The sequence below is a fragment of the Malaclemys terrapin genome, chromosome 4 (genome assembly GCF_027887155.1).
Source record: "Malaclemys terrapin pileata isolate rMalTer1 chromosome 4, rMalTer1.hap1, whole genome shotgun sequence".
Classification (NCBI taxonomy): domain Eukaryota; kingdom Metazoa; phylum Chordata; order Testudines; family Emydidae; genus Malaclemys; species Malaclemys terrapin.
In genome coordinates, this window is record NC_071508.1 from 147,825,962 (window position 1) to 147,848,145 (window position 22,184).

General features: G+C 45.3%; 1 protein-coding gene across 1 annotated transcript in view; it reads left to right on the forward strand.

Annotated features, from left to right (window-relative positions):
- Positions 1 to 2,248: 2,248 nt before the first annotated feature.
- The window catches only part of NEMF (nuclear export mediator factor), a 33,365-nt gene continuing 13,429 nt past the window's right edge, over positions 2,249 to 22,184 (forward strand). The window contains exons 1-19 of the mRNA XM_054028363.1: positions 2,249 to 2,379; positions 5,147 to 5,215; positions 6,820 to 6,922; positions 7,995 to 8,120; positions 8,200 to 8,348; positions 8,575 to 8,642; positions 9,024 to 9,110; positions 10,758 to 10,834; positions 11,896 to 11,966; positions 12,057 to 12,132; positions 13,333 to 13,395; positions 14,296 to 14,373; positions 14,739 to 14,947; positions 16,730 to 16,915; positions 17,427 to 17,490; positions 18,065 to 18,153; positions 18,875 to 18,978; positions 19,991 to 20,053; positions 21,714 to 21,826. Coding sequence (XP_053884338.1) covers positions 2,321 to 2,379; positions 5,147 to 5,215; positions 6,820 to 6,922; positions 7,995 to 8,120; positions 8,200 to 8,348; positions 8,575 to 8,642; positions 9,024 to 9,110; positions 10,758 to 10,834; positions 11,896 to 11,966; positions 12,057 to 12,132; positions 13,333 to 13,395; positions 14,296 to 14,373; positions 14,739 to 14,947; positions 16,730 to 16,915; positions 17,427 to 17,490; positions 18,065 to 18,153; positions 18,875 to 18,978; positions 19,991 to 20,053; positions 21,714 to 21,826 — 1,854 coding nt within the window. The 5' untranslated portion in view covers positions 2,249 to 2,320. The remainder of the gene's footprint in view (positions 2,380 to 5,146; positions 5,216 to 6,819; positions 6,923 to 7,994; positions 8,121 to 8,199; positions 8,349 to 8,574; positions 8,643 to 9,023; positions 9,111 to 10,757; positions 10,835 to 11,895; positions 11,967 to 12,056; positions 12,133 to 13,332; positions 13,396 to 14,295; positions 14,374 to 14,738; positions 14,948 to 16,729; positions 16,916 to 17,426; positions 17,491 to 18,064; positions 18,154 to 18,874; positions 18,979 to 19,990; positions 20,054 to 21,713; positions 21,827 to 22,184) is intronic.

The window sequence follows — 22,184 nt, forward strand, 5'->3', positions numbered from 1 at the left end:
GGGTGCCGGCTGCCAGTGACCAGGCCCACAGTAGCATGCAGCAGAGCTGGTGCCCCTCAGCCTAGGGTTACCATATCTAATAATTAAAAAAAGAGGACCCTCCACGGGCCCTGGCCCCACCCTAGCCCCGCCCCAACTCCACCCCTTCCCCGCCCTAACTCCGCCCCCTCCTCCCTCCCACTCCCAGCCACGGGGAAAGGGCTGACCCAGCGCTACTGGCTTCACGGTTTGCCGGGCAGCCCCCAGACCCTGCGCCCCCGGCCGGCGCTTCCCCAGCGCAGCTGGAGCCCAGGAGGGGAAGCGCCCAGACGGGGGCACAGGGTCTGGAGGCTGCCCGGCAAACCGTGAAGCCGGTAGCGCTCGGACTTTGGGCAGCCCCCATGCCTCCGGACCCTGCGCCCCCAGCCGGGCACTTCCCCTCCCGGGCTCCGGCGGCGCAGGGTCCAGAGGCAGGGGGGCTGCCCGAAGCCGGTAGCGCTCAGGCAGCCCGGCTCTTAAACAGAGCTGAGCTGCCCGAGCGCTACCGGCTTCGGGCAACCCCCCTGCCTCCGGACCCTGCGCCGCCGGCCAGGCACTTCCCTTCCCGGGCTCTAGCTGAGCTGCTCCGCTTCTCCCCTCTCAGACTTTAAGAGCCGAGCTGCCCGAGCCAGCGCTACCGGCTTCGGGCAGCCCCCCTTGCCTCCGAACCAACACCTGCCAGGCACTTCTCCTCCCCGGCTCCAGCTGCTCTGCTCCGGCGGCTCGGGGTCCGGAGGCAAGGGGGGCTGCCCAAAGCCGGTAGCGCTGGCTCAGGCAGCTTGGCTCTTAAAGTCTGAGAGGGGAGGAGCAAAGCGGAGCAGCCGCGGGAGGGGAAGTGCCCGGCCGGCATTTTCCTGGACATGTTTGGCTTTTCGGCAATTCCCCCCGGACGGGGGTTTGATTGCCGAAAAGCAGGACATGTCCGGGAAAAACAGGACGTATGGTAACCCTAAGCTACAGTAGCTTGAACCCCCCAGGCCAGTAAAATTCTGCCCCCTGCTCAGACCCTGACAGCCACCCCGCTGCGATTTGCCCCCCTTAATCCTTTTAAACCCCCCCAAAGAGGAGGCAGTAAATCGTAAGTAGAAGTAAGGGCAGAGAGAGGGCAGTGGCTACAACGAAGGTTACTGGGCATGCTCAGTTCGAGTGAGCATGCTCAGTACACCCAAGGTAGCAAAACGGGAGTGAGAGCTGTTTGTGCCGCTACAAGTAGCGCTCCCTCTCTGAACCCTGGTATACGGGGAGCTCGCTCACGCTCGGCTAGCCCTTGTTGCTTTGGCCCCGCAAAGAGAAGTAAAACTACCCCTGGGCCCTTGGAGGCCTGAGCTCTCCCCCCACTGGACCCTGGCATTTGTATAGCATGTCGAGGGGGCCTCAGCAAGGGAAAGGTTGAGACCCCCTGACCCAGGGCACCATTTTCCCTAAGGTTGGTCCTGATCCTTAAAAAGAAAGGAACAGGGGCAACCACACACCAGAGACCGATAATAGCCCAGCCCCCCAGGCGCTGCTAACCCCCCCCCCCCAGCGGAGTGTGTGTGCGCCTCAGCAGACAGGAGATGCTCATCCTGACCCCCCCGCCCCCCAGCAGGTCCGGCTGCTGGGCTCAGTCCCGGCACCGCCCCTGCGAGCAGATGGGTAGGAGGAAGTCCTGCGGCTGCTTTTTGGAGGGGAGAAGGGGGCTCCATGCGGCGGCCTTTGGGGTCACCAGGTTGCCTAAGGAGGGGTGAACCCGCCCAGGTCGGGAACGGAGCAGGTCAAAACTCCCGTGCCGATCAGTAGTGGGATCGCGCCTGTGAATAGCCCCTGCCGCGTAGCCTGGGCAAGACAGTGAGACACGGTCTCTTTTGATGCAGACACCCCCAGAGAGCCGGGATGGGGGGAGGGGCGCACCCACACCCCAGGATCGCTAATGCAGGAAACGCCACACCAGGGACACTTTGTGTAGCGGGCCGGGGCACCGCTCCCTCCCCCGGATCCTGGCGGGGGACAGGGAGACCCCACACCGGGGTAGGGGCGGGGGCGGCGCTGTCACCGGCCGGCGGGGAAGGGACTCAGCGCCTCCTGCCGGCTGAAAATGCAGTTTGGCGCCGTTGCGATGCCCCCGCCGGGCCATGAGGCGAAGGGGAGCGGGGCTCCCAGCGCCAGGACAGAGCGAGCCTCAAACGCGCCGCACAAGTTTGTCTACCGGGGCTTGCCGTAGGGACGAGCACTGCGCATGTGCGTCTGTTGGTGTCGGCGAGTGTGAGGAGTTAGCGAGTGGGGGTCGCTGTGTGAGGGGCGCCCCGCCCCGCCCCGCCCCGCCATGAAGTCCCGCTTCAACACCATCGACATCCGGGCCGTGCTGGCCGAGCTCAGGGACAGGTAGCGTCCGCGCCCGGGGCCCGCGGGTGTCCGGTGACCCGCCCGCATCCCCGGCCGAGAGACCGGGACACCTGGAACCCCCCCCCCCCCCCCCGGGGAACTGCCCGCCCAGGGAGCCCCCTCCCCCACTGCCCCCCACGGCTCTGCCGCCCTCCTGGGACCACCCACCGCCCTGGGTGAGAGACTGGGGAACCCCCACGGCCCCGACCGGTACTGCCCCCCACCGCACATGGGAACCCCCCATGGGAACCCCCACCACTGCCCCCACCCCCCCGACCGGTACTGCCCCCCCACCGCACATGGGAACCCCCCATGGGAACCCCCACCACTGCCCCCACCCCCCCGACCGGTGCTGCCCCCCCACCGCACATGGGAACCCCCACCCCACTGCCCCCACCCCCCCGACCGGTACTGCCCCCCCACCGCACATGGGAACCCCCCATGGGAACCCCCACCACTGCCCCCACCCCCCCGACCGGTACTGCCCCCCCACCGCACATGGGAACCCCCCATGGGAACCCCCACCACTGCCCCCACCCCCCCGACCGGTACTGCCCCCCCACCGCACATGGGAACCCCCCATGGGAACCCCCACCACTGCCCCCACCCCCCCGACCGGTACTGCCCCCCACCGCACATGGGAACCCCCCATGGGAACCCCCACCACTGCCCCCACCCCCCCGACCGGTACTGCCCCCCACCGCACATGGGAACCCCCACCCCACTGTCCCCACCCCCCCGACCGGTACTGCCCCCCACCGCACATGGGAACCCCCACCCCACTGCCCCCACCCTCCCGACCGGTACTGCCCCCCACCGCACATGGGAACCCCCCATGGGAACCCCCACCACTGCCCCCACCCCCCCGACCGGTACTGCCCCCCCACCGCACATGGGAACCCCCACCCCACTGCCCCCACCCTCCCGACCGGTACTGCCCCCCACCGCACATGGGAACCCCCCATGGGAACCCCCACCACTGCCCCAACCCCCCCGACCGGTACTGCCCCCCCACCGCACATGGGAACCCCCCATGGGAACCCCCACCACTGCCCCCACCCCCCCGACCGGTACTGCCCCCCCACCGCACATGGGAACCCCCACCCCCCCGACCGGTACTGCCCCCCACCGCACATGGGAACCCCCACCCCACTGTCCCCACCCCCCCGACCGGTACTGCCCCCCACCGCACATGGGAACCCCCCATGGGAACCCCCACCACACTGTCCCCACCCCCCCGACCAGTACTGCCCCCCACCGCACATGGGAACCCCCACCCACTGCCCCCACCCCCCAACCGGTACTGCCCCCCACCGCACATGGGAACCCCCACCCCACTGCCCCCACCCCCCCGACCGGTACTGCCCCCCACCGCACATGGGAACCCCCACCCCACTGTCCCCACCACCCCGACCGGTACTGCCCCCCACCGCACATGGGAACCCCCACCCCCCCGACCGGTACTGCCCCCCACCGCACATGGGAACCCCCACCCCCGCCACATGTATTGCCACCTCACCGCACAGGATAACCCCCACCCCACCGCCCTGGGTGAGAGACTGGGGACCCCCCACACCCCATCTCTCTGGGCAAGAGACCAGGGAAATGCCCCCATGGGAACACCCATGCCTGCCACCCCATGTGAGAAACTGGGAACTGCCCCCATGGGAGCCCTCTTGTCCAATTCCCCCCAGGAACCTCTCACCTCACCGCCTGGTGTGAGAGACCCGGGAACCCCCACCTGCAGCCCTCCCACAGGAACCCGATCACCTCATGGTAGAGACCTGGGAACCCCCCTACGCCATTGGTCCTTATGGGAACTCTGATGCTCCATAGCATCCCGTTGCCCCATGTGAGAGGCCAGGAGAACCCTGACCATCCTACCCCGCTGTCCCCAGGGGAGCCCTGACATCTCCAGCCCCATTGCCTTGCATGGGAGCCTTGATTCCTCTGCACACAGACCCCATTGCCCTGTGTAAGACTAGGGGCGTCTTGACGCCTGTGCACACACAATCCATTTCACCCCACTGGAGCCCAGACAAACTGCACCTCCACCCCCATGAAGTCCTGAGACCCCATCCCACTACCCCCTGGAACTCATATAGTCCCTCCACCATCATCCTATCCCTGCTGGGCTAAGTACTGGCACCTCCCCTGTGGTGCCAGGGGGACACTGATGCTCCTCGAGATGTGATTTACATGGGATTATATCATCCGTGTTATGCTGGTTTGGATAACTGTGAATGAAACAGCAATAGGATCAAATCTCAGTTGTGCTTTCTGTGGTGATGCTGAAAATGCTTTAGTCCCATCCAGGCTAGTTCCTCAAGCATTCTCAGCACCTGTTCAGCCAGATGTATTGCTGACAGTCATCAGCCAGGGGGCTAGTTTGCTAATGTAAGTGGGGCTTCAATGATAAATTGGTGATGCAGAGAGATGCATATGCATTAGTGTCTCATAACATGAATTGTCGCTGAAATTCTGGAGTTGTATTAGAATCTTGTTCAAGTGGCTATTCTGTTTTCTTTTTGCATTTATTTCATTAATAGTGCTCCCCGTATCTTCTAATCGTATCATAATTTTCCCTGGAGCGTGTCCATTTTACTGCTTCTGCCCTATCACCTCTTCAAATGCTATTTGTATAATATATTGTAACCTAGGAAACTTATTTGTGTACATATAGATTCAGTTGTCACTGAATCTTTCTGACAGGCTTGTATGGATTCTATACTGGATTAACAAAATGTGTTTATTTTTTGTTTAACAGCTTATTGGGAATGAGAGTAAACAATGTCTATGATGTGGATAATAAGACATATCTTATTCGCCTTCAAAAGTAAGAACTTCTTAACATTTGTGAACTCTGTTTTATTCCTCCGTAAAATTGAGCTTATTTGTCTTGTATTAACAGCTGCTTATCAAACCTTTATAATCAGTTTGCTAAAAATTAGTTTTGTGTTGTTCCCTGGAAGAAGATAAATATTTTTATTATGGGAGTTCATAGGAAATATCACAGGAAGATAATTGTTTTTTCCCTTTTTACAAACAAAATACAGAAAATAAGTGGAAGAGCAGGTGTGTTTTGTGCCTAAAAGTTTTTTCTTGTAAATACCAAGAACTGTGCATCTGCTGTGGTAATAAGCAGCTATGACCACAGGAGTTGCTGTTCTGAAGCAATTAGTCTGTGTAGTCAGATGCTTTTTACATAGAGCCAGAAAAGTCCCTTTTGGTCACCTAGTTTCTGTGTTGGACTGTTAGCTTTCTCTTTTCCCATTTGTAATACACTCGACCAACTGGACCAGGGATCTCAAACTCAAATCACCGTGAGGGCCACATGAGGACTAGTACATTGGCCCGAGTGCCACACCACTGACACCTTTTCATATAAAGATACAAAAGCCCCCCCTTCTTCCCCGCCCCCCACTCCACCCCTTCCATGAGGCCCTGCCCCTACCCCACCTCTTCCCACCCCTTCCCCGCCCCCATTCCAAACCCTTCCCCAAAGTCCCCACCCCAACTCTACCCCCTCCCGGCCCCTATTCCACCCCCTTCTCCAAATCCCCACCCCTGCCCCGTCTCTTCTTCACCTCTTCCCCTGAGCATGCAGCTCTCCGCTCCTCCCCCCTCCCTCCTGGAAAGCGCTAAGTGCAGCCAAACAGCTATTTGGCGGCAGGAAACGCCTGGAGGTAGGCAGAGGAGGGGATGCAGCGTGCTGGGGGGGAGCTTGGCAGCCACAGGAAATAACTCCGGGGGGCGGGGAGCTTGGCGGGCCGCAGCAAATAACTCCGCGGGCCGCATGTTTGAGACCCCTGAATTGGATAGTGCTCCGGGTGGGAGACTTTTCAAACAACTTCCTGCAAAAGGTATGGTAATCAAGTAACCTCAGTATATCTAGCCCAGGGGTAGGCAACCCATGGCACGTGTGCCACCTTTGGCACGCGAGCTGATTTTCAGTGGCACTCACACTGCCACCGGTCCGAGGGGTTCTGCATTTTAATTTAATTTTAAATGAAGCTTCTTAAACATTTTAAAAACCTTATTTACTTTACATACAACAATAGTTTAGTTAAATATTGTAGACTTATAGAAAGAGACCTTCTAAAAACGTTAAAATGTATTACTGGCACGCACAACCTTAAATTAGAGTGAATAAATGAAGACTCAGCATACCACTTCTGAAAGGTTGCCGACCCCTGATCTAGCCCTTAGTTTAGTTTATCTAGTTTTTAACTTTGTCTTTTTGCTACCAAACTGGTCTCAATATATCTCAACTGTTCTAATATTTTTGACCATAACTTCGTCTGAAAGATTTCTTTGACTTGAAGTTGAAGGGCTATCTGTGATACTTTGGTGTACAGCTCTAATGTAATGAAATGTCATTGGTATAATGACAAATTGGTGGCTTTTAAAGTGTCAAACTAGTCTTTATTTCGTCAACAGGCCAGACTGTAAAGCTACACTTCTCATTGAATCTGGTATACGGATTCACACAACAGAGTTTGAGTGGCCAAAGAATATGATGCCATCTGGGTTTGCAATGAAGGTAAATTAATCTTTCTCTTTCTGAAATTTCCTTCAGAAGAGAGAGTAATGCTGCAGCTTCACCTCTGAGATGTAAATGAACTATTAAAGTATTGCCAACTAGCTGAGTGGGTCTTGGTCAAGCAGATGACGATGATGTGAGGACTGGCTGAAAGGAAGGGCAACTGCAGAATGGTGGGGGACACAACTGGTGCTTGGTACCTGACAACAGTCAAAATGTAGTTGTTAAGACTTTAATACCCAAGCTCATAAATGTTCACTGGACTAGCCAGGCCTGTTGGAATTTTACTTTGGCTAAGTGAATACATTATTATTATATAGACCAGATTCTGAAGTCTCTGTGTAGGCAAAACCCAGAGTGAATGGGAGTCTTGCATGAGTAAGGACTTCAGGATTAGATGATCTGAGGTGTCAGGTCCTGAAGTGAAGTATTAGGCTCCAGTTCGGCAAATGGATCTGTTGTGGATGCAATCTGATTGCAGAATCAGATTACAGATCTGGTTAGCTCCCCACTCCTGCAAAGAGACCAAACAGACAGGGGTACAAGAGTGCCCACGAGGAGCTTCACTGAACTGCGTCTCTGCAAATCCCCCACTGAAGTCAGTGAGAGTCTTGTGGAGTAACCCTGAGCGGAGGTCATTGCAGGATCGGGGCCTTAGGTTGCACTAGCTCTTTCCCTCCTTGGCATGGCAGAGATGTGCAAGTTTCAAATAGTACAGCTGTTTTTATTACTGTAAATGCTGAATGCTTAACAAAAATGTTTAATTTTTTGCAATTTGGATCTACAGTTTTTCTTTAATGAGCAAGAATAGATCAGAGCTTGATGGTTATCAAAGTTTGAGCAGCTCACGTATGTAATATTCAGTTCTGTAAGTTTATACCAGATCTTGTATTTGTCTATAATAAGTGGAATAAAGATAAGATAAACAAGAAATGTTCAGATTGTCACCGGGGTGGGGGCCACACAGTCGTGTAACTAAACATTTCAGTTTAAAATACTATGAGTAGGACCTTTCTGTTTACACCTTATATACATATGCATATTTTAATATTTCTTTCTTCCCCATCGTCAGTGTCGTAAGCATTTAAGGAGTAGAAGACTTGTCAGTGTAAAACAGCTGGGGATAGACAGAATTGTAGACTTTCAATTTGGAAGCGATGAAGCAGCCTATCATCTCATTGTTGAGCTTTACGACAGAGTAAGTCATAAAATTGGTTAGTCTATAAATTAGTATTTAATATGGACTCTAATAATGGTCAGTTTTGATGCTCTTGCAGGGAAACATTGTTCTGACAGACTATGAATACTTAATTTTAAACATCCTGAGGTTTCGCACAGATGAGGCAGATGATGTCAAATTTGCAGTTCGGGAACGGTACCCAGTTGATAACGCTAAAGCACCTGCACCATTACCTACCTTGGAAAGGTAACTTTATTCTGTCCAACATGCATCTTATAAATAAAGTAAAGACCACTTTTACATATAAACATTTTGAGTCCGTTTTAAGCTTTGAACATTGTGTAGGTGATGTAGCTCTCACGGAATTGAAATTGTTTGCTTTCTTCTTTAATTCAGAAAACATGGAAAATCAATTCAACATCATGCATTTATTCTTTTGAAAAGCAGCTATTCTGCTTATTATGTTTCTTAGGTTGACTGAAACAATATCAAATGCACCTAACGGGGAACTGCTAAAGAGGGTCCTTAACCCACATCTTCGTAAGTAATGACATTATTACAAAATGAAATGTGCAAACTGTTCGCATTCATATTAGATGTAATCTGAAAATTAAAATAAAAAACACACAACTGTGTCTCAGAAGGTTCAAGACAGTCTCCTATATATAAAATGCAAAATTATTTGTTAAAAGACTAGAATTTTAATAAAAAGGTATAGGAACTTGGCTGCAATTCTTTAATGTGCTTTATATGGGTGTAGGGATTTGTCCACGAAGCACTTATAGTATCGGGACCTTTGTTGAATTTTCTCAGTGGTGGCCAGAATCTCATATTCAGTTTTGGAAATTAATCATTCTTAATACAGATTTCAACCTGAATGTTTAAACTGCTTTCTATAGTTGGTTCTCTCTACTTTTATAGCTTATGGAGCCACGCTTATTGAGCACTGCCTTATAGAAGCTGGATTGTCTGGTAATGCCAAAGTAGATCAACAGATGGGAAGCAAAGGTATGTAGGCGTATAATATTTGCGCACTTCAAAGTTTGCTTGACTATATTTGGAGGGGCAGAGAAGACACCTAGGCACCCTTCACCGAGGAAGTAAAAGAACAGTGGCTTTGTTTCATGAAAAAGGGGCTCTGCCAGGATTGGCTGAAAATGCTGAAGAGAACTTTGGGTGAGATAAACGTCTTGAGATGGAAGGTTAACTTGTTAGTTAAGTTTGGTCTCTAAAAGCGTGTCATGATTTATTTATATGTAACCATTGGTTTCCGGTATTCATACTCACTACTCCTTGAATCTCTATTCACCCCTTATTCTTGTTTTCATTATAAATATATCTAAGTGCTGTGGTGTTAAGCAAAGTGGTGGTCCTTGGTTGAAACTTAAAAGCTGGTACGTAGTGTTCCTTTGGGAAGAGTAGGCCAGGTAATTCTGTGAGCGTTCAGTGGATAAGGGGCTGGATGCTGTAGAGAAAAGTCCGAGGATTTGGAGACTGGTGTATGCTTATTGCTACCTGTCCAGAGAAAGTGAGGCCTGGAAGACAGGGCTTGTGTTGCCAGAGGCTGGTGGTTTCAGGGAGCTCACCCACAAAGACAAAACTACTTCACGCTAAGAGCAGATAGTGATGAGGCACTTCACAACCCAGGGTACCCTTGGGGAGCATCACAATGGATATGCAGTGTAAGTTTTTACAGGCTGGAGACTATTTTGACTCTATTCTCTTAAAGCCCTAGCATTGCGTACACCCCAGTATTTTTCCATCCCTTTTAGCCTCAATTCTAAATAGTTACAGTAGCACTTCATCAAATGGCACAAAGTTAATTGTGATATTGGAAGGAGTAAAAAGGAACTTACTATACAAGAGTTATGTGCCAAAGTGTTAATCATAAAAGATATTGATCAGAAAGCAAGATGGTGGATTTAGAATGAATTAGAACAGTTGCTTTTGATATGTTTGGAATATACAATTATGGGTTGAGGTGGTAAGGTCAGAATGATTAGTTCTGTATCATACTTTGCTATGAGTGTTTTTTGGAGGGGGAGAACTATGTTAATATGGTGATCTCTAATTAATTAAAATAATGTAATACGTGATATCTGTTGTTATGTGAGGTGCTGTAATAAAGAAGAGAGCTTTATGGCTAATGTTTCAAAAATAGGGACTTTCATTGTACACCCTTGTCAAGACAGGTAATTTCAGGCATCCAGTCCTTGTTTTTTATGTGCAATTTTGTGTTTGTGCCAGCACTCTTATATTTTATACATGTAGCTGGAATACGTATTTTTTTTAAAGAAATAGCTCAGAATTTAAAAAGGACACAAAATGAGGCTTTCTTTAAAATGGAAACTTGTTTCTAATGCAAGGAGTGGATGGTTAAAGATGCTTATTAAAATGCAGACTTTTTTTTTAATTTTATAAGGTTTTAGAGTATTTCAGACAGTAAGATTATTGAAAATCTCATAATCCAGACTTCCCACAAGAACTGTACCTTGAAGAAAATTCCTCCTTACCCCTGACTAGAAATGCAGTTAGTGGCATAGGTTAGTTTTCGGTCTGTCAAGCTTTACCCTCTATTGGTTAAGTAGTGCAGTATGTGTTTATGTAAAATATGCCAAAATTTGTGTCTCTTCAAAATCCATTTTTTCCCTTTAGAAAATATTGAAAGGGTACTTGCTGCTTTACACAAGGCAGAAGAATATATGAAGATAACTAACAACTTTAGTGGGAAGGTAAATCTTAACTGGTATCTGCACGGTTCAAAGTTAAACTGTCTAATAAGAAACGAACATGCATTTTTGTTTTTCTATCATGTTAGACATTTGTTATTGGTTTAGCATTCCTATCATATCTTTTCATGTTGTTGTCTTCCTATTTTTGCTGCTATGATGCACTCCAGATACTAATAAGGAATATATATATATGACCCTTATCTTGGACATGCAGTCTGTAAATGAGCTAATGGCATAAATGGGACCTATCTGACTTGTGTGTCACCGTTGTATTTAAACACTGATAGTAATTTTAACATATGGAGTGTTCAGGGATATCAGAATAATCTTCGTCTGTAGTTCAATGAGGAACCAACATTTAATTTTGCAGTTATGTGTCTTAAAGGTATTCATGTGCCTTCTACACTGATTTTAATGCAACTCAGAAATGAGGCCTGAGTAGAAAGACTGCCAATTACGAGTAGGTAATAGAGAGAATTCGTTAACCTTGGGAATGTAGTCCTAATTTTCAAACATGTATTTATTTATTGCAATAATAACTATTGAATATCCTCTGTGGGCCTGTATCAGTGTTTCTGAACATTTTCACTTCCAGTGGCAAAATTGTGCTACAGCCCATCCACTCCTCTCTCTTCCATGTTCTGAGTCTGCTGCCTTATAACAAGTTCTTCTCTAACTTCAAGGAGGAAAGGATTGATCAGTTTATGGTGCAATTCATTCTGACTCTGACTTGCCCATTATTGCATCCCAAACAAACAAGGGTTGTTTAAAATGTAAGGTACAAAGTTTGTGTGATGCATTGTAGACTTGGGTTCGTTATAGAAGTTCAGCTTTCATTTGGAATATTTTGGAATAAAAAGGAGTGGCCAAAATTTTACCTGCAAAGTCAGTTAGCACCATAAAGTCTCTACGAAAAAAGTTCTTACCAACGGATTTAGTTTCAGATGTTTGCAAGGTGTTAAACTGTTCCTTCCTGGGCAAGAAAGGAAAAATAACATTTAAGATTCCTGGAAAGAAATGAGTATGAATGTGGTGTCTTATGTTTTTTTTTTTTTTTAAAGGGTTATATCATCCAGAAACGTGAGAAAAAGCCAAGCCTGGAGCCAGATAAACCCGCAGAAGAAATCCTCACGTAAATATTTGAAGTATTAACTCCCTTTCTTACTAGAAAACTAATTTATATTAAGCGCTCAAGTAATACTATCAAATATATATTTTACAGATATGAGGAATTTCATCCTTTCTTGTTTTCTCAACATTTAAAGTGTCCGTACATGGAATTCGAATCATTTGATAAGGTATAGTGGTTTTGCTTATACTGTATTAAGTAGTTTAAATGACTGATACTAAAATCATGAAAGAAAATATGATGCTGAAACTATTACCTTTTAATGCTTTATGACTAATTAGTTTGGTGTGTAAAATCAGAAAATATCATACAAAAATATAGGCTAAATAAAATACTTCTTGGTGACTACAGTTGACCCATTTATGTTCCCAATTTGTCTGTCATGTCCAGTAACTGTGGTGTTGCAACTGTGTTGGTCCCAGGACATTCGAGAAACTAGGTGGATGAGGAAATATCTTTGTTGGATCAAGTTTGAGTCTCTCACCAATAGAAGTTGGTCCAATAAAAGATATTTCCTCACCCATCTTGTCTCTCAAATGTCCAGTAGCTGAAATATAGCATGTGGCATTGGCGAAAGACGTGTTTGTGTTCAGAAACTAGCTACTCTCTGTCTTCACTTGTTTAAACATATTTTGCTGGTGGTTATATAGGTGTTTATAGACAGTTGGTTTATAGCTGAGGATAATAGCAAAAATATAAACATGGTGAATGTTTGACATGGATTTTCACTAAAAATGAAATCTTTGCCCTTTCTGGTGCTTTGTTAACTAAGGTTAACATAACCTATAGATGATTATTTTATACTAAATCTGATTGCTAGATTCCCCACTTTGCACTCTCCTGCCATGCCTCCCCATCATGTTTGTACCACCTACCTCACAGCGCTGGTGATTTCCATAGCATAAATAAACTCAGAAACTTTATTATAAGCAGTGTCTGCCTATTGAAACCAACCACAAAGAACTGTATTGAACTTCATATGCTTGGTTTGGAGATTCTGTTCTTATTAACCAGTTGATTATTATGATGGCTCATTGCAGAGACGGCTGTATGTACAGTAGTTTCACAGTAGATACATGCTTACATTAAGGAATGTGTTCCTTCCTTCACTACATCATTTGCTAATATAGAATTTGGCTCCAGTTCAGTCCCATGGTTAAAGCTATGCCTGTGCTTAAGTTTCTTGCTGAACTGGCCCTGGACTAGGTAGAGCCGTGGTAGTTGTTGAAACCTATTTTAGGATCAAACTCCTGTTTGCAGTCTCTGCAGTCTCCTCTTAGGAACAGGACCTCCCCCTGTCTGCTTACTCTTTCTTGATCTAGGTTACTGCATCTTTTGAGATTCTTTAAACTGACTTTTTCTCTTGAAGGCAGTGGATGAATTTTACTCCAAGCTAGAAGGTCAGAAGATTGATTTGAAAGCTTTGCAACAGGTACAAGCAGAACAGCTGATCTGACTCCTTTATAGTTTCATTTGCCTGATTTAGGGGCCCTTGCTCATTATAGTTTGGCAGGTGGGTGCTGTCTTGTTCAATTAAAGATAATGGGTTGGCTTGTAGGGGCAGGTCTGAAGCTGTGTGCACCAGGGCAGTTCTTGTTGGGAAATTACCATCACTATGACTGCTACTATCATTAGTGGTACGATGCTTCCGTGGATTCCTCTTAAACTGTGCGCACACAGCATTGAATAGCTAATCAACAAGGGAGTGCCTGTCCAAATATCACTGAAGGGCTTTCGCTACAGTGGCTCAACAGAATGACAGTGCTCAACAGAATCCCGTTTCCGCTTCTTTCTTCTCCGTACTGTAATAGGACGCAGTTGGGTGTTGAATATCTAACACTGTAAAATTTGTAATATGTGGAGTCTATCGGTGCTACACCTGGCTCATGAGACAGCTCATGGTGTCTGATACCATTAGATGGTCCAGAGACATCTACACGGAGCACACCATGGGACACCGTCAGTACTAGGACAAGTAACCAAGACCGCAGGGAAATAACCCACTTCCTCCCCTGACAAACCAAGGGACACACCCCACTCATGTACCTATTCGCTACACCAATACTGACTTGGACTCTAAATAGATTCTATGGGTGGCATACCCAAGATCACTTACTCATTGACGCTTTAAAAACTCCCACACTCCAATCTGGGTGTATGTTGGTTTTGTACTATGTATGTATCTTGTGAACCTTGTAACTGATACTTGTAATCTCTCATAACTCAAGCCTGACCCCAGATGTACAGTACCTTCCTTCTTAATTTGTGTACATTTGATTTTAAACATTACCTTTAATAATATTTTTCCTTTCTTCTCTTTGGCTGTTGAAAGGAAAAACAAGCACTGAAGAAGCTGGAAAACGTTCGTAAAGATCATGAGCATAGACTAGAATCTCTTCATCAAGCTCAGGTAGAACTATGTGTTTTCATAAAACAAGTTTTAAAGACAAAATATTTTTAATATTCCATGCAGTATCACCTCCACCATAAGTTGTGTTCCTTAGTGTTCACTTGAGATAACAAATTGGAGTATTTTTTCACTAACAAGTTCCCCCAGCTTCTCTCCCGTTTTGGTGAAGTGTGAACTGTAGTAGTGATACATTGCTTCTTGTCAATGCTTTGCACGCCCTTGCAAGAGGTCGCCTTTTGAACAATGTGGTGTTTAATTTTAGTGCAGCTGTATTAATTGTATGGATTTGTTTCTTTAATCATCATTTTTATAAAATTGAATTGGTTTTTAGTCTGAATTGTAAGAAAGCTTTTTCTTTCCTGAAGGAAATTGATAAGGTCAAAGGAGAACTCGTAGAAATGAACCTGGACATAGTTGAGCGAGCTATCCAGGTGGTTCGCAGTGCGTTAGCCAACCAGATAGACTGGACTGAAATTGGAGCAATTGTAAAAGAAGCTCAGGTTCAAGGAGACCCTGTTGCGAGTGCAATCAAAGAATTAAAGCTTCAGACAAATCATATCACAATGCTACTAACGTAAGTATGTTGTAGAGGAACAAGACATTAAGAGGGACTAATCCCACAACGAGCAAGTTAACTAGGAAAAGAGCATCTTCATTTGAGTTTACATTATTTTGTCAGTTAATAGATGTCAGATGTGCTGGATTATAGCAGCATTAAAGCGTGAGTGTGAGGGCTTTATGAACAGACAGAGAGGCTCTGGTTGAATACGCACCTTTCTTTCTTGGTTTTCCTTTAGTTCAGTAACTGAAATAAACTCTTCAAGCATATAAAAGGAAGAGCTAACTGATCATATTTAGAAAATGGTGGGAAATGTCTAAGAGGAAATGGCAGTAGTGAGCAAAAGCACTTTTACCTGCACGTCCTAGGCAATTCCGGGAAACATGCCTCTCATTTGGTTTGATGCAACAGGCAACACCAAGCATATTATGCAAAACAAATGCATTTAAAAAATCCGTAACGTATAGAATCTTGACATTCCTTGATGCCAAAAATGGGGAATCTAGCTGGAAGTTTAGCATACTACAGGCTGGCTGGACAAGATGGCCCAGTAAACAAGTTAGAGTTCAAAATTCAAACTGGTATGAGCTGTGATTTAGATCATTCTGCTCCCTGCAGGAAATTCATCACAAGAAGCTTGATACTGGATCAGTGCCTTGCCCTTGAGGACACTTAAAAATAAAAAAACTAAATAAGGTACAAAACAAAAGTGTCCTGCAGGTATCAGAAGCAAACTAGAAATATATTTAACTGTGTAAATGTACTGGAAATCCCACGATCCTAAAACCAAATATAAGAGATCTTCGTTTGAGCTGATAGAGAACCCCTATCAGGAAGCCTAGTAGAGAGTAAAAAACTGATAGTGGAAAATATCTTAAGTCAGTATGGAAAAGAAGGATATGAGAACTGTACTGATAAGCAAAAAGTGAATATATGGGTTTCCAGATATATATTCCAGCTTCTGAGCAGAATGTGGGGCTGAAATAATCTTGCTTCTGCTCACTGTCACAATTTGCTTCCTGTGTTATTTTGAGGAAATTCTATGGTCTGTGTCATGCAGGAGGTCAGACTAGATCAGTGGTCCCCAAACTGGGGTGTGTGTGAAGGAATGTCCGTGGGGGAGAGGGGCGCAGTGGGGCTTGGGCCAGCCCCTGTGGGGCGGTGAGGAGGGAGCACCGCCCAGACCCACTTTGCCTCCAGTTCAGCTCCGGCCACACTCCTGCTCCCTTTCCACTTTCGGTCCCTACTCTTGGCTCCCAGCCACAGCTCCATTCCTCGGCCCTGGCCCCTAGCTTGGCCACATTATAATGCTGTATGCTCCTCTATCTCCTTAAGGCTACACATGCCAAACATCGCAATAGAAGGCAGAGTTCACTCTGATGAGTAGCAAAGGCAACTCAAAGTAATACATGCTCAGAATAGCTTCATAATAATGGATCAGATTTCACAAACTCTCAGACCATTACCTATCTTGCATTTGCTTTGATTAAACATAATGAGCCACAATCTACTCTTCATTTTGCACAAAGATGAAGGGTAAAATGTCCTATATTTGTTTCATCTTTGTTCTCCTCCTCCTCCTCCTCCTGTCTGAAACTGCATAATCAAAACTGTTATAATTACACATTTATCTTTATTCATACCCATAGAGCCTTCTTCAGATTGAAAAAAAGAATGTGTATCTTTTGTAATGTTATTTACAAAATTAATGGAAGGAGGAATGCATCTTGCTAACTTTTACAATAAAAAGTCTGGAGTACTTTTAAAGACAATCAATATACTTTTATGTTTTGGTAGAAACCCGTATGTATTATCGGAGGAGGAGGAGGAGGAAGGTGACGAAGCTGATCATTGGAAAGAAATTGAAGAACCAAAGGGGAAGAAGAAAAAGCATAAGAATAAACAGCTGAAGAAACCTCAGAAAAACAAGCCATTGTTGGTTGATGTTGATCTCAGTTTGTCTGCATATGCCAATGCTAAAAAGTAAGATTTAAAATGTGTGTTTTTTAATAGTCTGCTCCTTATCAGCTTAATTTCAGTAGACTCTGCTACTATCAAAAAAATTAGTCTTTTTCCTATAGAAATATTTAGCGTGTATGGCCTTACCTTAGTTATAGACTGTCCATGCCTCTGCCCCAGAATGCTGTCTTGCCATTTCTGTGTTAACCAATCTCTGACAACCATTCTAATTTAATGTTAATTACATCAAGCATAGAAACAAACACAGGACATAATGGCTCCTTTCTCTGCAAAGCAAATATAAAGGCAGGGGTCTACATTTCAGTGAGGATAATAAATTAGTAACTTAATTTCAACTGATACAATTTTCAGATGAACAGTGACAAGCAATAAGCAAAAAAGCTAAGCCAAACATAACATTTTCATTATCAGAATGGAATATTTACTGCTGGCATGAAGTACCGTGGGAAGAAATAACTATAAAAATGAATTAATATGCTGGGATCTGAGATGTAAATGGATTTGTGTTTCACAGATATTATGATCATAAGAGACATGCTGCCAAAAAAACACAGAAGACAGTAGAAGCTGCAGAGAAGGTATTTATTGTTTGTTTTGAATTTAGTTAAAAGCAAAGATGTTGTTTTATTGCTACAGCCTAAAACCGAACTTTCAAATGTACTTTTGTGTGTTAAAAATAATACAGTTATGCTGATTTAATGTTTCAGCCTCCCATCAAGCTTGCCAAAACAATTTAACCTACATGTAGGGCTGACAAGTTGCAACCTTGAATCATTTACTTCAAACTCCTTAAAAGCATTTATAATGGAAATGCTGACAGACCAGTAGCCGAGGCAGCATTAACAGGAACCATTATGATCAGGTAGCTAATGTTGTTTTCAGAGCGCACATTTTAGAGAAACTACATGACAGGATAATGGAGACATGCCTTTTCAAAATTATGAAGATTTTAAGACTGCATTTAATGACGTGCCTCTAATTTTGGGCAGAAATGGTTTTTAGGCCTGCAAATTGAATATGTGCCAAATAAGTGGCTGTACTGATCCAAACTACATTTTGGGGGTATTTTTCTTCATATTGTCTTATTGTTTGGTTCTTGCTTGTCTGATTACTGCATTTGTAGAATTGGGAATGTCCATGTTTCCTAAACAGGCATTCAAATCAGCAGAAAAGAAGACAAAGCAAACATTGAAAGAAGTTCAAACAGTTACCACCATTCAGAAAGCAAGAAAAGTTTATTGGCAAGTAAACTTTAGATAGTTACCCTCTCAGATGCGTGTGTGATTCTGTGCAAACTTAAAAGGACGTTGTTGACATGAAATCTAATTGTTTTTTTTTCTAAAAAGAGTTAAAAGTAGTGTTTTGGTACTACACCCACCCCTACGTCCCTTGTCAGTTGTTGTGGTTTTAGTTATAAGCCCCAGTCCTGCCGGTAGATCCACATAGGTGGGCCCCTTCAAGACTGCTCTGCATGGGTATGCGGATTTGCCTGTGTGGATCCTCTTGTGGGATTGGGGCCATGTTTTCCTAAAATTTTAAACATTTTCTCTTCTGTGCTATATAAAAGATCCACACAAACAACTGGGGAGACTGACTGTAGACAAAGTTATATCAAGTGCTCACAGAGTAAACATGGAAAATAAAAGAAATACTTTCTCCCTTTTTATAAACAGCTGTTTTAAAAGTAGCAATTATAGTTTAAAAAAAAAAGACTAATTTGCTTGATGTGTCCTTTTAAAGAATATGATTGACAGCACAATTACATTTGTACAATACCTTGAATTTATGCCATATACATATGTATGAAACTGTAGCTGGTTAACAAAATGAAATATCTTTGAGAATACCTGTCTTTCCACCTATAATACATTAAAGTACTGAGACCCTGGCAAAAACATACCTTCTGTAATAGGCAAACAGTTCCAGTTATTTTATACAGCGTGGTTTGATGTAATTTGACAGGTTTGAGAAGTTCCTGTGGTTTATTAGCTCTGAAAATTACCTCATTATAGCTGGAAGAGATCAACAGCAGAACGAAATGATTGTGAAGCGATATTTGAAATCAGGTTAGTAAGATTAAATCAAGCATGTCAGCATAGTTTTTGTTTTCTTTGCTGATTGTTATAAATGCTTGTATTGTACATCGAACACTGCTAGATCTTTATTAGCTTGTGTATAAAGTTCAGCTTGCTTGTATGCATTCTCATTTTTCTACATTCTCTGGAATTTCAGACTGCGAAGTTCTTTGGAGCTTTATAATTATGTCCATGTGTGAGGTGTGATATGGAATGCAGCTTCTTCACCCAATAGTTTTGAAATTGCCTGAACTGAGTTAAAAAGCAAACTAACAGACTTTACCTTTTGCAGTTGTACATCGTTCCACATGGAGGAGCATAAGTCATGGACCTAAGTTATAGCTAGTATTTTCCTACAGCAGTGCTTCTCAACTAAGGGTCCCGGACCCTTTGGGGGGCTGCGAGTGGATTTTGGGGGGCTGTCAAGCAGGGTTGGCATTAGACTTGTTGGGGCCCAGGGCAGGAAGCTGAAGCCCCACTTCATGGGCTTGAAGCCTGGGGCCCTGAGATCAGCCACTGCGTGCTGAAGCCTGAGCAACTTTGTTTCATAGGGCCCCCTGTGGCGTGGGGCCCCAGGCACTTGCCCTACTTGATACCCCCTAACACTGGGTCCTGCCATTTATATGCAGAAAAACAGTTGTTGTGGCACAGATGGACTGTGGAGTTTTTATAGGATGTTGGGGGGGGGGGGAGTGGGAGGGCCCTCAGAAAGAAAAAAGTTGAGAACCCCTGGCCTACAGCACAATACAGAATTCAGAAGTACTGCAATATATTAGCATACCAGAGGTCTTAGTTCACCATGATATTGATGTCAGAATAAATAATGATTAGTGTGGGGTATAATTGACAAGTGGACATAATTACTTTCCCTGAATATGTGAATGTTTTGGCCGTGATCCAAGTAAATCAGTTTCTAATTAAAGCTTGGAACCCTCTCTTAATGATCGGTGCAGCAACTAAGTGTGCTCAATGACGTGTCCCAATCTTCTCTCTCCTGTTCTAGGAGATATATATGTGCACGCTGACCTACATGGTGCAACTAGCTGTGTAATCAAGAATCCTACAGGTAATTCATCTGTGGTTGACGCTGATTTATAATCTATTAAAAACAAACAATTTGAAATAAAACTGACTTTAGTAAAAATGTACTGCTACATCTTTGTCCACTCTCCATTTCACTTCAGATTTTGGGTTGACAGGTTTTAGTCTGAATTCATTCCTTCTTAATGTGCAACCCAGTGATAAAGCCATAATAGCACAGTACTTTTTTGTGCAGGAAAATTGCTTTCAGGAACTGCCTCTGTAGATTCATAGATTCTAGGACTGGAAGGGACCTCGAGAGGTCATCGAGTCCAGTCCCCTGCCCGCATGGCAGGACCAAATACCATCTAGACCATCCCTGATAGACATTTATCTAACCTACTCTTAAATATCTCCAGAGATGGAGATTCCACAACCTCCCTAGGCAATTTATTCCAGTGTTTAACCACCCTGACAGTTAGGAACTTTTTCCTAATGTCCAACCTAGACCTCCCTTGCTGTAGTTTAAACCCATTGCTTCTGGTTCTATCCTTAGAGGCTAAGGTGAACAAGTTTTCTCCCTCCTCCTTATGACACCCTTTTAAATACCTGAAAACTGCTATCATGTCCCCTCTCAGTCTTCTCTTTTCCAAACTAAACAAACCCAATTCTTTCAGCCTTCCTTCATAGGTCATGTTCTCAAGACCTTTAATCATTCTTGTTGCTCTTCTCTGGACCCTTTCCAATTTCTCCACATCTTTTTTAAAATGCGGTGCCCAGAACTGGACACAATACTCCAGCTGAGGCCTAACCAGAGCAGAGTAGAGTGGAAGAATGACTTCTCGTGTCTTGCTCACAACACACCTGTTAATACATCCCAGAATCATGTTTTTGCAACAGCATCACACTGTTGACTCATATTTAGCTTGTGGTCCACTATAACCCCTAGATCCCTTTCTGCCGTACTCCTTCCTAGACAGTCTCTTCCCATTCTGTATGTGTGAAACTGATTTTTCCTTCCTAAGTGGAGCACTTTGCATTTGTCTTTGTTAAACTTCATCCTGTTTACCTCAGCCCATTTCTCCAATTTGTCCAGATCATTTTGAATTATGACCCTGTCCTCCAAGGCAGTTGCAATCCCTCCCAGTTTGGTATCATCCGCAAACTTAATAAGCGTACTTTCTATGCCAATATCTAAGTCGTTGATGAAGATATTGAACAGCGCCGGTCCCAAAACAGACCCCTGCGGTACCCCACTCGTTATGGCTTTCCAGCAGGATTGGGAACCATTAATAACAACTCTCTGAGTACAGTTATCCAGCCAGTTATGCACCCACCTTATAGTAGCCCCATCTAAATTGTATTTGCCTAGTTTATCGATAAGAATATCATGCGAGACCATATCAAATGCCTTACTAAAGTCTAGGTATACCACATCCACAGCTTCTCCCTTATCCACAAGGCTCGTTATCCTATCAAAGAAAGCTATCAGATTGGTTTGACATGATTTGTTCTTCACAAATCCATGCTGGCTGTTCCCTATCACCTTACCACCTTCCAAGTGTTTGCAGATGATTTCCTTAATTACTTGCTCCATTATCTTCCCTGGCACACAGATCCCCACTCTGAGATCCTTTTTTACAATGTCTGGTTACTTTTTAAACGCGGGCTCAGATAACCCAAATGTTGTGGTGTTGCCATTACAGGTGAGCCGATCCCTCCCCGTACCCTGACTGAGGCAGGCACCATGGCATTATGTTACAGCGCTGCCTGGGATGCTCGTATCATCACTAGTGCTTGGTGGGTCTATCATCACCAGGTAATGAGATCTGCTTGTTAGTTTTGAGAAGTTAATCTCTGAAAGAATGAGTGCGGAACTGTAGATGGAAATGTCACCACAGATGAAATTAAAGACTAAAAGAAACATAATTGTATATAATATGTGATGGTCCTTACAAGTTCTCCCTGGCTCTACCACAGTGGCCTTGGATTGTGAATCTTTGGTATAATGGGCCCATGACCCAAGAAATGCTGTGGGTTCGGCATCTTTTAAAAAGAGGTTAAAAGTCTGTGATGCGCTGTACTCCTCTCTGGTGAGCGCCTCCGGTGGGCTGGGTGCAAACCTGCAGGCACTCAGCTCACGGTGCCCGTCGGCTGTTGCCCTCATCAGGTGGGTC